This window comes from Acanthisitta chloris, unplaced genomic scaffold (assembly GCF_000695815.1).
Source record: "Acanthisitta chloris isolate BGI_N310 unplaced genomic scaffold, ASM69581v1 scaffold36106, whole genome shotgun sequence".
Classification (NCBI taxonomy): Eukaryota; Metazoa; Chordata; class Aves; order Passeriformes; family Acanthisittidae; genus Acanthisitta; species Acanthisitta chloris.
The window spans coordinates 11,477-25,520 of NW_008678255.1; the positions used below are offsets into that span (position 1 = coordinate 11,477).

Here is a 14,044-nt window from a genome sequence, read left to right on the forward strand (position 1 = left end):
AAATGAAGATCTTTTACAGCTGCCTGCTGGTCACAAAATTATTTACAGTTGGTAATGCTCTGGTCCTTTAGATGTCCCCAACACAGATTGAGCTTAGTTTTCACAAATTGGGGAAAGTTTGTCTTTGTTGTATTCATTTTACTGAGACAGAAGTCTTTAAGAGGATTATCGTAGAGATCAAGACATTAAAATATGTAACTAATCCCAGTTAAATTAATTGTTTTCATAATAATGTGTGCTAAGGGACGTTCATGTAGAGTAAGACCCTTTTAAACTGTTTGGGTAATGTAAGTATGACTTACCATGCAAATTGCATTTAAGATTAATTAGAAGCAGTTTAAAGCCAAGTTGCTGGTAGAGAAAATGGGAACCTGACTCCAAGCCTCTGAAGCAATAATTATGTTAAATATTTCAAAATTACATCAGTGGCTGCCATGTCAGTAGACAGATGGGAACTTACCTAAACTCATCATTTCTCTCCCTCTCTTGGTGTTAGAATTCAGGACATTTTATTTTATCGGCTTATATCAGCTTAGATTTTTTTTCTCCTAATTTTCTCTTTAGAGTACTTGAACTCCACACAAGTTATTTTGGTCGTCAAATTATTCACCTCTTAAAAGAGAATTGTGTGCCATAAAATATAAAAAAATAATTCACTTTATTGGGGAGGATATGACTGAAGCTTTTTATTAGGATTCTCATTTGCAGGGATGTCCTTACCCCTGTGTTTCAATGGCAGGTTGTGCTTCTGATGCTACCACTGGTAAGAGTTTCAGGTGCAGGACAGCACTGTGATTCTGACCCATTTCTTACTATACTCTGCCATTAATTGGAATAGTCTCATCTTTTCCAAAAAGCTTTGTGCCCACAGACATGTAGATTACAATTCAGTAGCAAGCTAGGACTGATTTTTAGCTTTCACTGCACCATTGTTTTAGGTACATTATTGCTACCGGGTCCCATCATCTTACTGCATTCACACTAGTTTGTGTTCTGTTTGAGCCTCCTCTCCATGTTCTCTGATGCTGTTGGCACCTCAGCTTTTGATAAAAAACCAAAAAGATAAAAGGGAGCAAAATAAATCAACTCATATACAGAAAGAAACAATCCATCCATACAATCTGGGTTCCCCACTGGAAGTCATAAAACATGCTTCCTCCAGCATCCAGGGTCTAGCGGATTGGAGCAGCTTTAGTTTTTAACAAGGAGAATCACAACAGACTCGGTGGTTTCTTGTGGAGCAGGAAACCAAAGCCATCCCTCAGCAGTGCTTAATGCACCTGTCTGGCTACCCAGGAGCATTTATTTGCTGGGTTTTGATACCCATGACCTCCCAGTGAAGTTGTTTTTACCAAAGCAAAAGCAGAAATGTATAGGTTATAGGTACACAGGCAGCTGTCTGGCACTGGGCGCAGAACTGACCAGATTTTTCTAGGAAACTTCAGACAGGTGTGATTTACGCAACTCTGAGCATTTTGTGAAAAAAAAAAAATTATATTTACATATAGCCAAAGGGTTTGGAACCTTACAGACTTCACAATATGTACGTTTTCCCTAAGGAAAAGGCTTAAGTTAGCAAATTCTGGAATTTGTATCTGGTATATTAAATGGAGCTTAAATATTTAAAAAAAAAAAAATCCTTGTTTTCTCTATTTTTCTTGAAACTTATTTTTAATTTTCACTGTTTTATTCAAAAGGAAGGCATAGAAATAGCAACCATGAGATTGAAATCAGAGCTGTAACAAGGACTTATTATGGACAACATTTTGCAGAGTATTTCCAGTTACAGCTGCATGCTTTGAAACCGTCAGTGTAATAAGCAGCATGCTGGTTTTCAGATAACCCTTTTTGTTGTCTTAGAGTTTTTTTTTCCTAACTTCCAGTCCCACTGAATTGTTGCCAGTTTTAGCATTCAGCTGTATTAACAGGAAAGAGAAGGAGAAAGAAAATAGTATTTCCCTGGCCAGGTAAGAGGAAGTTGCCAGTGGGGAGGTCAAAGTGAGTGCAGAAGCTCTTTTGCTTGTGTTTCGTGGGAGTATGTCAAGGAGCAGAGCAGTGGCCATGGTGGAAACTCATGTTTGAAACCCATTTTCCACACTGGGTTTCATTGAATTGCTTCATTGCCCTGAGGCTTTGAGATGGAGAGAAGTATAACTGTAATTATAAGAAAAGAAAAGGTTGATCGTCATACCAGGGCTTGTTCTGTTTTCAGGGTAGGTGAGGGGAACTCTGATTAATGACAATAATGGCTGCACTTACGACCTCATCAAGCTCTGCTATGTATAGGCATGTGCATATATTTCCCCAGCAGTGCTGCCCATCAGTGAAAAGAGGCCTGGCTTCTTCCACAATCTGTATGTCAGGCGGAGGGAAGGATATAGAACAGCGGTTGCTCTCTGGAACAAATGCAGAATGAACAAGTAGCAAAATACTAATGTGCTGTTGAAAGCTGAAATTAGATATATGTGATTCAGGACAGCCTACAGGGCCCGATATCTTGGCAACTGCTGCAAGATATCCCCAATCTGCAGACAAAATAGCCTTTGTGAAGAAGCAGATTGTAGTGTGCAAGTTAATGCATCAAAAGGCCAGAAAGAGAATAATTCACTTTCACCTTGCAACAGAGGACAAGCAGCAGTAAAAGCTGTGCACTACTGGCAAGCTTTTTTTGTTGCTGTTTTTAACTCAACCCTCAGTTCAGAGCACCAGCCACCTCGGCAGTGTTCCAGCTAGAGCTGCTGACATCTCCCACCTAATCAAGTGCTGGATTATCTTGTTCTGATAAATTGAAGCTAGTGCCTCATGAAAAGTCTTTCCTGAAGTACTTCAGTACCCTGTAATAAGATGGCAGATATCTGAATCAAACCCCAGAGCTGACAGAGCACTGTTTTCCTAATGACTTTTGGTGGCAAGTGTAAATGTTTCAAGGCAAGGTGGTGTTGAGCTGGGAGCACAGTTAAGCATGATATATTTCACACCTGGGTGAAAGGAAACTTGAAGATGTACTGAATACTTGTTCATTCCAAGTACATACATGCTGCACTGCTAGCCAGAAAACATTTTCCCTAAAAATTACTTCTTTTGTGGACAGAGCTCTGAGGAACATACTTGTTTTAAATAGAAATTCTTGTTGGCTGCTGCATCTTTCTAAGAAGACTTAGAGTTACTGAGGTATTAGGGATTTGTGCACTGTTCTTAGCCTTTTGTGACTCAATCCCTGGCCTGAGTCATTCAGGGTAAATAAGCTTTTTTCTTTTTCACTAAAAAAATGTTTCTGTTATAGAATCAAGGGTGCTCTATGTGTGTGCGTTTGTACATTTACTTTAATAGGTAAAACGGCCAGGAGAAATCTTATTAAGATAAAGATATTACTAGCAAGTGTTTGTTTTTAATTTCTTGGTTTCTCTCTTGGAGGAAAAGCAGCGGCTCTCATGTGCCAGTCGTGAAACATCTTTATGCATCACAGTCATCTATACTGTGCCTCTTGTAACACTGCTTTGCTCTTTTCCAGGGGAATCCCTACATGTGCAATAATGAATGTGATGCGAGTACCCAAGAACTGGCTCATCCTCCAGAACTGATGTTCGATCTTGAAGGAAGACATCCCTCCACATTTTGGCAGTCCACAACTTGGAAGGATTATCCAAAGCCTCTTCATGTTAATATTACGCTCTCCTGGAACAAAACCATTGAGCTTACAGATAACATAGTTATCACTTTTGAGTCTGGCCGTCCAGACCAAATGATCCTGGAGAAATCACTTGACTATGGACGAACATGGCAGCCCTACCAATACTATGCCACAGACTGCTTAGATGCTTTTCACATGGATCCAAAATCAGTGAGGGATTTATCACAGCACACAGTGCTAGAAATCATTTGCACAGAGGAATACTCTACTGGGTACATGACAAATAGTAAAATAATCCACTTTGAAATCAAAGATAGATTTGCTTTTTTTGCTGGACCTCGGCTCCATAACATGGCTTCTCTTTATGGCCAGCTTGACACAACCAAGAAGCTAAGAGATTTCTTTACCATCACGGATCTGAGGATAAGACTGCTTAGGCCAGCAACTGGTGAAGTATATGTAGATGAGCAACACCTGGCACGCTACTTTTATGCAATTTCAGACATAAGGGTATATGGAAGGTAAGAGAATATATAACTTTAGAAACCAACATATGTGTTTGATTTTAGAAGATATTCAAAACTGTTTATTTCCCCAAACATGATGACATTTTCTGCCAAGACATGTTCATTGGAAATCTGGCTGTCTGGGGTCATACTAGAAGTTTCTGACTCAGCGGCTTAAAGTCCCAGGTGTTTGCTGGGATCTTGTGCCCTGAGTCTCACAAGCAGGATAGCATTGTTTCGTATGTTGGCTCAGGAATTCAACCTAGCACTGGGACCCTTTCCTCTTTTGTATAGCTGGAGCCTGGTGTGATGTCAGTTAACTAAAAACAGATTCTGTTTTATCATTTGACTTTTCCAGGCCTGTAATGTAAGCTGTGATTTATACAGCAGCCTTTGCACGAACCCTTCCCACTGGGTCTGGCTGTGAACAAGGAAGGTGGAAGAGATTAGAGTCCATTCCTTGTACTTTAATTAGCTCTGAAATGCAATGAAGTATAATGGAAAAAACCACAGCGTTTTAGAGAGACTAATTTGAATACAATAAGGATGATTATTTAGCTGGGTTCAAGACAAATAGTTCCCTCTATGGCATGCAGTGGCTGGTACCAGGTGCTGAAGTCTCAAAAATTATAACTGTTTAATGACATTCCTGTCAGGAAATTTTCTTACCAACTCAAACTAGCAATTGACTGATATTCATAAGCAGGAGAGGGTGATCCCTTTACATGCATCTTGGATGCCAATTTGTTCACAAGAAATAAATGGTATCATCTCTATTAGCAGTTCACTTCTCTCTCTAATATAACTTTTCTTTCTTCTCTGTTTTTTCTATAGAGAGTTAAAATCTTCTTTTCTAAAAAACTTTTTTTTTAAGAGATACAAAAATACATTTCTGAGGACCATAGATTTAGCATGTAGTTGCAGTCTTCTGTGTCCACACCAAATACATATGCATACATAAGAAATCACTAATTTAACATTTGGAAGTATGAGATAAAGGTTGCTGATTTCAGAATTCTTGTAACACTGATTAGTTACATTGTAAATTACTTTTCAGAAGTCTCTTGGGAGGGCTAAGTGTATCATGGACAGCTTAAGATACTGTTTGAAATAGTTTGGTAAACCAAGCCTCAGTGTATTGAAAAAGAACACCTATGTTCTGTTTAATGCATATCCTTTCTCCATTAGACTCAACATAGGTGAGCTCTGCTGAGGCATTGTATCAAAGCACAGGATTTAAAGGTCCTTAGGCTTTAAGGAAAGTCTGCTCCACATCTGAAAACCCATTTGGAGCTTAGTCTGTCTTCAATTAGACTATCAGTACTTTATCAAAGAAAGCATCTGAAGGATTAAAAAATAGTGCATTGCATGCAAATTAGAAACAGAAACCTTCTGAGCACATCTGGGGCTTGGCAATCTTGTGAAAAATTATCTACAGAAAGGAAGCATGACCACACGGAGAACTTATCTGATGCTGATGCTTGTTGTCTAAATGCTGCAGTAATTGGACACATGCTTTAAAGGAAATATCTGATGTGTAATGGTACCTCACTAGATTAGATTCATGAGAATTCTTATCATTTTTCTGCTAATGAGAAAAACACCTCCTTAGGGATTTGGTGGTGTTTCCTTCAATATGTAGTGAGCCCTCCTTGTTAAAGACTTTAGGGTTTGCTTGCTGCTAAATAGCTGTTGGGCTGCAGTACAGTCCCTGGTTGTTTAGTTGCACCAAATTAGCTTGCCATAAGACCACTCTCACCTTGGTTTAGGTATTTTTCACTCTACCAGAAACCTCCACCCACCCAGAGTCTCCAAATCAGCATTATAGGCACATGCCCTGGCATACCCTGAGCATGGGAACCAGTGGCAGGAAACAAGGGTTACCAGGGTGGTTGTGCCACTGCTTCTGATTCAGCTGAGCTTTCCAGCTCTTGCTTCTTAATTTAGGATGTTAACTGAAAATGCAGTTACAAATTTATTTTATTTTGCTGCAGTGTTTCATATTCTGCACTTTGAGACCCAGATATTTATACACATTTGGGGTATAGTCTAGACTACACTATTCCTTGAAGATCGGATGCAAAGGGACATTACCAAGGAGCTTGACATATAGTGGACGAGTGATGCTAGCAGACACATTTTAAAGCTAGTCCTTTTTCTGAAAAACATAACCTGTAGGTTAAGTATAGTTAAAATCACCAAGCTCAATAGCATATTTCTAAAGGCAACATAAAATGTAATTTCTTCCACGCTGTGTTTTAAACATCGGTGACAGTGAAAAGCATCTATCTTAAAGCCACCGTGTTAAATATACAGGATGCTGGGGTGGTTAATATTTCACTATGAATTATAGATAGGAGGTTTGCCCACTTAATATAGGGTTTGTTTTGTCATTGCTTTGCATTTTGGTGTGAAATAAGCCTGATGTATGTTGCATTAGAGATGAAAACCTATGTACTCTCGATGAACACCTTACCTACTCTATTACCACCTGTTTATTCATCTTCAATTTACCACTTCCATTGTGTATTTATTAATGTGATGAAAAAAAGGAAACGTGGCTGTTAGCAATTTCAGCAACCCCATTGTGCTCACATTATTCAAGAAACCTAATAATCCACATGAACTAATTCCGACTTACTGATGGTCTGCTTCACTAAATCAGGGTGATTTTTTCTAGTGAATAATGGACGATGCAGTGTGCCAGTACCTTAATTAAAGAGAGCCACTCTTAGTCTTGATCTTATTTTAATTTACAGGGTAATACTACAATAATATCACTAATGGAAGGTACATTAAAGGGCATAAAGTAGCATTAACTGTATTAAATTATGGCACTTGTGTTAATTAACTGCTGAAGCAAGATGGTCCTAACGGCTAGAAAGGTCGACTAATGCATAAATAAAGTCTTCTGGAATGGGAAGCTAAGAAAGAGCAGATATTTTTCCCCTCATCTGGCCTTGCTACGGAGGATCAGAAGGTGTCCTGTGTGATAGCCTCAGGATTGCTTCTCACTTTGCTGCCTGCAGAGGTGGCCTGAACTCTCTGCAGGCTCTGCCTGTCTTCGATTCCACATGAAGGGCAGTCCTAGCAGTAAGCTGTGAGGTACAGCTCCAGTTTTTTAACCTTTTTTTATTTTTTTTTGTAGGAGAAATTCACTAAAATGCTGATAATAATTCCTTTGAAGTCAAGCAAAAGGTTCCTAGCAGATTTTGGATCAGACTGCTAAAGGTTTAACCATGTTGATTCTGAAGTATTTTTGCTTTAACTGTTATATTGTCAGTGACATGTACATTTATACACTGTAAATTAACTGTAATTTGGGATGCTGGTAGAAAAACATTGTCCCAGTGGGTAGCAGAATGACTGGCTGGCTAAAACAAAGGCTCTTATTGCTTTTGAGTGATTAGGTTTTGATCTAAGAGCCACCAGTTTCTTTCTGACACCAGAATATCCAGCCTCTGTACAATGCTATTAAGCCCTTTGGAATTTATTTTGATATTCTTCTCGCCTTGAAGCTTCTGTATTTAAGCCCCAGGGTTTTCTGACCCCATCACAGCTGCAGTTGCAGTTCCAGCAGCAGTAGAAACCTCTAACTCACAGTACACAAATGAAAACTAACCTGTTTTAACATTTTCTCGCTCTCACGTTATCTCTTGAAATTTAAATCCATCTCAGCATCTGAATAAATTACTACAAAGGAAAATGTATTTGCTACTTAGAGGGTTGGGGCTTTTGTCTCCTTTTAGTCAGCTGCTGCTCCTGCCAGCTGTGACCCTGAGCCACTCAGTGAGGCTGTGGTGGATTGGGGTGAGCTGGTGCCCTTGCCCTGAGTGGGAAGCTCACACTGCAGCCTGTTGTAGCTGGTCCCACTGGGGAGTCTGGGCTGCACTGAGTTTCATCCTCTGGTTTATTCTACAGATCCAGTCTATGGATGGATTAATTGGATTAAATCTGTATGTTGCTCTATCATACACTTGGCAACACTGTAATAATATCCCTCTGTAATTTACCCAAAAGCAGAACTTTGCCCTAGGGAAGTTATAATATGTAGAAATGCTGTAGTTTCATTTATAATAGAAAATGTTTTCATTAATGTTCAGCTCAGAACCAGATCATCAATATTAAGATATGTAGGCTTCAAGCTCTTAAGGAGACAAGCGAATACCATTCTTGTTCCTAGCATGTATTTACTATATGTGAATACTCTTTGTTTTACAAGAACACTTGCATAAGCAACTTGTTCTCCTTTGAGATTTTCACTAGTATTTGGAGGGAATCTAGCAGTTTCTCCAATTAAATTATGAATTCATTAGAAAACAGGAAAGAAAAAGAAACATATGTATTTAAGAGCATGTCAATTTATCTTTAACTCCCAAGTGCAATTTGCTTTTTTAATATATCTACTGTAATATGTCACCAAGGAAAGTTGTCCTTCATTTTCTGTAAATCAGCCTAGGATCATCAGGAATTGAAATAATTAAATGGGCGCAGTGTTTATTCACACATGAGCAGTCTCAATGGTTTACAGGTGGTTTCCACTCTCCATCCTGCTGACACAAGTGCTCTCTATCAGCTCAGAGCTGCCTTGGCCATTGTGGCTGGAAGGGGAGCAGAGCAGTAGAGTCTGAATGCTGTCTAGGACTCTAATTCTGCTATATGCTTTTGAAACTAGTGGGTTTAAATCACCAGGTTTCACTCACCACCTTTGCTCATTAGCATTTGATCATCTTTTCTTGGCCCGTTTTGCAAGATGTCAAGTATTTCCATACTGATCTCCCCCAGCTGTCTTTCAAAGAAGCTCAGTATCATGCAGGATCAGGGTGTTTGAGGAGAGGCACCAAGGCTTTTTGTAGTATAATTCATTTTGCCATTGAATATTAAAGGAGTAGAGATAAAACTCCTGATGAAAGAAATGAGAATTTTCCTTTCTGTATTGCTTTGTATGCTGAAAAGCTATCCAAAGAGTCTTTCTGAATAAATTCAGTGATGCCAATAGCTTGCAGAAACTTTCTTTCCTTTAAGCTTTTCATTTGAAAAGAGTTCGGTTTAATGCAAACACTGAAATAAGCTTAAGGATCTCCTGGACCACATCTACAAATGATTCCTGGCACAGGGATGTCCTTCAGGATGAAGTTAAAGCTGGAGTGGTGCAACATGTTGTCACGTTAAAAGTTTACAATTTCCAACTATTTCACAAGTAATAGGAAGTATCAACTTTAGGTGTGGGTTTCTTTGTTTTATTTTTGTAAGTCCAATCCTTTCCGTGGGTACCAGCATGGTGGGATTGCCTGCCATTAGTTTTGTCTCAGTGCCAAATTACACATGCTTAGGAGCTGATTTTCCTTCTCACTGTGTGAAGTGCCTCAGAAGGTAGTAGCTGAACCCAAAATATCCATAGGCTTTCTCTTGAGACACAGGAGATGTTTCTATCTCTCTGTTAATCTTTTTTTGTTAGCTGTAATAAATGAGCCATCATTCAGAGGTGATTTAGGGAAATACTTGAAACTAAGAGAGCTAATGTTGCTGCCTTTCCTCTTTCTTCCCTTTAGAACAGTGCCATAGTATGCTCTGTATCACTCCCTGTACGTTATGAGAAGTTAACTACTGAAACAAGAGACCAGTCCTGATACTAGTTTCAGATGTCATCCTGTAAATCAGGAGTAATTTCAGTGAAGTAACCCATATGAACCCAGTGAGTTTCAAATGTGTTCATGCAGAGGGAATGAGGGAAAACAAGTGATGGAAAAGGGAAGACGGAAGAAAGGAAAGAAAGAAAGGAAGGAGGACAGAAGAAGGCTGGCCCAGCTTCTGTTTAAAAGAAATGAGAAAAAAAACCCACACCTCTCAGTCTTTTCACCCTCTCTTGTCTTTGCATAATAAGGCTGATGTAGAAGGAGACACTTCTGCTGGGTCCAGTGATGCAGTCACATACAGACACCTATTCAGAAGCGGGAAAGTGACTTAGTGAAGGTCAAGGTCCCTCCCCCCATTCACTCCTGTGTCCATCTCTTGGGATTAATGTGCCTCAGCAGTACTAGTGACCCGTGTACAAAGGGAATCATGGTCCACCATCATGGTCCTTACTTGATTGCAGCAGGCTGTACTGCAAATGAGTCAGCAGTAAAAATCCTCCGAGAAACACAGCTGAAGCATCTTGTTAACTGGGCTGAACAGCAGGGTAAGTTTTCAACACTGCTGTAATTCTGTTTTCATAGAGTATAATCTTGTTCATGGAAAAGTAAGGAAGGAGCTACAGAAACAAATGGCAATGCTGTGAATTAAGCAGGCAGCAATATGGTCAGGGAAAAGGAGACAGGGAGTTATGCTGCAGGTAGTATTCCCAAGAGAAAGTCTGGCTGCTGACGCATTCAGGAAAGCATAATGTTAGCTGCAGCCCTTTGCAGAAGAACAGGCTGTGTCCTGGTTAGATCTGTGGGACATGGTATAAATGAAAGGATGCTGAACAGCAAGAGGTGTCCTAATGACATTAGGAGGGAGCAGGAACTGGAGAACTTCTTGACATAGTACCACTCTGGAATGAGACCACCTTTAATTTTTTGCAGCACACCAAGTCCTTGGAGGTTTAGAGTCTGTCCATGAACAACATCTGGTTGCTCACACAACAGTTCATCCCGACTTTTATGCTGAAACACTGCTATACTCTAGAGTAACATTGCTGTACTTCACTGGTGATTATTTTGACGTTTCTGGGGTGATGGCTGCCATTTTAAAACCAGCCAAAACCAAACAAAAACATTTCAGGAAGAGGCTGATAATCCATAGCTTCATACTGTTGGTTAAGTGTCACCTGGCTTTGGGACATACCATGGATAATGCAATACATGGTACATACATTTGCCCATATTCTAGTGCTGGAGGGCAGTTTTCTAAAATTATGCTCTTTCTTTGAACCCTCGAGTCTCTCTTCTGACTTTGATGTTTGTGCAAGTGTCAATAGTTGTCTGCTTCATCCTTGTAAACTCCCTGGAAGACCTTGTGATTCTTTTAATTTTCTCCCTTATATCCATTTTTGTCTTTACGGTAGCTATGCAGAGTGTCTTTCCTCTCTGCCATGCAGTATCCCTGCTTCCACCCTCTCCAGATGTGTGTTGTCCTGTAATATGAGCCAGTATCTGATATATTAAGATTTATAAAGTACTTTGAAACACACTTAAGAAAGATTGGTAGAGGACTGTTATAATCTGTCCTCTGTGCACCATCACTCATAAAACAGGCATGTAATGGAGTACTGGTACAAATGTTAATGATAGCAATGCTGTCCTGATGGTAGAGTGACATGGTGGTTCACATCTAACTGCCACCAGTATTTCTGTTATGCTGTGCATTAAACCTATTAACAACCAAAAAGATAAAATTTTATTACAATAAGGATATATTATACATTAAGATATGCGTCTTCACACTCGACTAATTAGTTACCATCGACTGTTTTCACTTTGCTTGGTGACATGTGGTATATAAATCATTACAATATGTTAAATGCAAATGGTTGGTAATAGGGTAACCATCTGCTCACTGTTGGAAAGTTAGCAGAGGAATATAGTAAGCTGTACTTCTAGTAACGGTGCTAAACTCACATTCCTGAAATACCAAATATCTAAAAACAGCTGCCTCCACTAATGCCAGCGTTACTAATACGTCTCTTACCCTTTTCATTTTCAGAAGTAAACCACAGATTATAAGAGGTAATTTTGTTCTTCAGCTTGAACTTGGTTTCAAGGCTAGTGTCTGCAGCAGCAATGTGAACCACCAAATCGCAGAGCCTGATCTCTTTCTTACATTGTGCTGAGTGCTTTTGAATGGCCAATAAATAATCAGGCTGCCCACTCTTCTCAGGACATCTTTTCATCCACAAATATAATTAAACTCTCTTCCTCCCCTAACCCCTGCTGCCAGGCCCTTTTTCAGGGATGACATTATTTCGTAAGTGATAGATAGTTGGCACATTGCTGTCTGGTAACGTATTACACTGGAGACCATCAAAGGGTGCCTGCCATCTAATAACCTCCCGTGCCCTACGAACATTAAAGCTCACCACTGCAAAGAGGGATCAATTACTTTGCTTCAGACATGCATTATCAGGGGCTGTCACATACCTTCGTAATGAGCATTCCTGGATACCCAAGTGACAAAGTAATGCGTTGGAAAATTAGGAGTGGGACAAGAGTGAAGGACTGCCTGCCAAAGTTGAGGCTGTGCCTTCAAGCTAGAGCAGCTCCTTCTCTCCTTCCCCATTCAGTCATCTGCTGGTCAGGGTCACTATCACAGTGCTGATGTGCTGGCTCCCCCATCAGTGATATATTGCACTATTGCCTATCAGAGAGATTAATATGTTCCTGCACTGAAATCCCAAGATGTAGCTCTCAGCATTAAAGAAGCTGAGGAATCAATTTGGCTCCCACTGCCTGAATGGAAAAGAAGTTTGTGATTTCATCAAAGTCAGATGCTAGTGCTGCTGTGGCTTGCCCAAGCCATGTCGGGAGGGAGGGTTGGTGTTTGTTTGGGGAGTTACATCTGGCATGGCAGTGTCTGATTTAAGATTGTGCTTCCAGGGAAGCACCTGCAGGGGAAGAGGCTGCAGGAGAGCTCATTAGCCTGGCATTTTCTCAATCCCAGAATGAATTACAGAATAAAATGCTCAATCTACAGGGTCTCAAAAACGTGCTGCTTTCTGTAGGTGTGCTGTCCTGCAAGGCTGTCCAAGTTAAAAAAATGTTACAGGGAGACTTTTAATGCTAACACATTTTCCTTTGTTGCCTTACAGAAGAAGCGCTGGCTGAAGGCTGCACATTTGGTGACTCCATTTTGATTCACAGTGAACACGTGCCTGTTTCAAAATGGGGTTTCTGCACTTTAAAGTTATCTGGAGCATTTATAGGCAGAGATGTTGTGATGAGCAGCACTTTATAATACCTCAAAGGCATGGTGCCAGAGCTGGGAATTTGATAAGCTGAGGTCCTGAATTGGATTCCAGCAATGGTCACAAGTTTTAGGAAGCTCTCATTTGAAATTGCAAGCAGAGAAAAAACAGGATTCTTTCTCCTTAATTGCATTAGCTTTATTGAACTGAAGCATTGCTTCAGTTCCCAGAACACTTTATATATATTTTAATGCAAGTTACCAGAGACAGAACGGTTGCAGGACTGCTTATTGTTTCTGACTTTTATATTCAGTAAAACTGATTTTACTCATTTTCCCCTTTAACTCTCTTGTGCATTAAGATTCTTTAGACTTCAGGATGGTGTTTACTGAAGTTGTCATAAACATAGTAATTTAACTTCTTTGATGTGGTAATACTTCTATAGTACTTTTGTTTAGGCCTGTTCAGAAAAGCCAGTCCAAGCCACAGGAATATGAACTGGAGTCCAGGAAACTCTGGTAACCTTGTGTGCAAGAGAGGGAACATGAAATTTATTCCCTGAGTGGCTGATCCTTTTTAATTGGCCTTAGATTTTCTCATTGTATTTATTGAACTGTGGGCTGTTACTACCCTGAGTTAGATCTAGGGCTGTGACTTTGCCATGTAAGCACAACCATGATTTGACTTGAAAAAAAAATTCTTCAAAAAATGATGGGTTTGGCCCCCCAGTTAGAGCACAGCAGGTTCCACAAACTTGTACTCCACCAGGGGAACAGAGACCGCAGGAATAGGGTGCAGGGATGGCAGTTGAGACAGGGGCCAGAGCTGCAGTATAACAAGGCATCTGTTTTGTCAGTGACCCACTTTGGGAAACCCTCCTTCCCTCCTCCCACACCCTGCATACCTCCAGCTGCTCATTTCTCACTGTCTTTGTTTCTCTTTTCCGTGATCATCACTCCTTCAGTTGTAGCTCATGGGGAGTCGCTGCCCGTGTGGCTCAAAGAAGGAATGGAACCTTCAGCA

General features: G+C 40.1%; 1 protein-coding gene across 1 annotated transcript in view; it reads left to right on the plus strand.

The window, feature by feature from the left end:
* Nucleotides 1–3,511: 3,511 nt before the first annotated feature.
* NTNG1 (netrin G1) overlaps nt 3,512–14,044 on the plus strand; it is a gene marked incomplete at both ends in the record, with an annotated part of 56,390 nt that continues 45,857 nt past the window's right edge. Inside the window, one exon of the mRNA XM_009076790.1 lies at nt 3,512–4,152. Within this exon, the coding sequence (XP_009075038.1) occupies nt 3,512–4,152 (641 nt within the window). The remainder of the gene's footprint in view (nt 4,153–14,044) is intronic.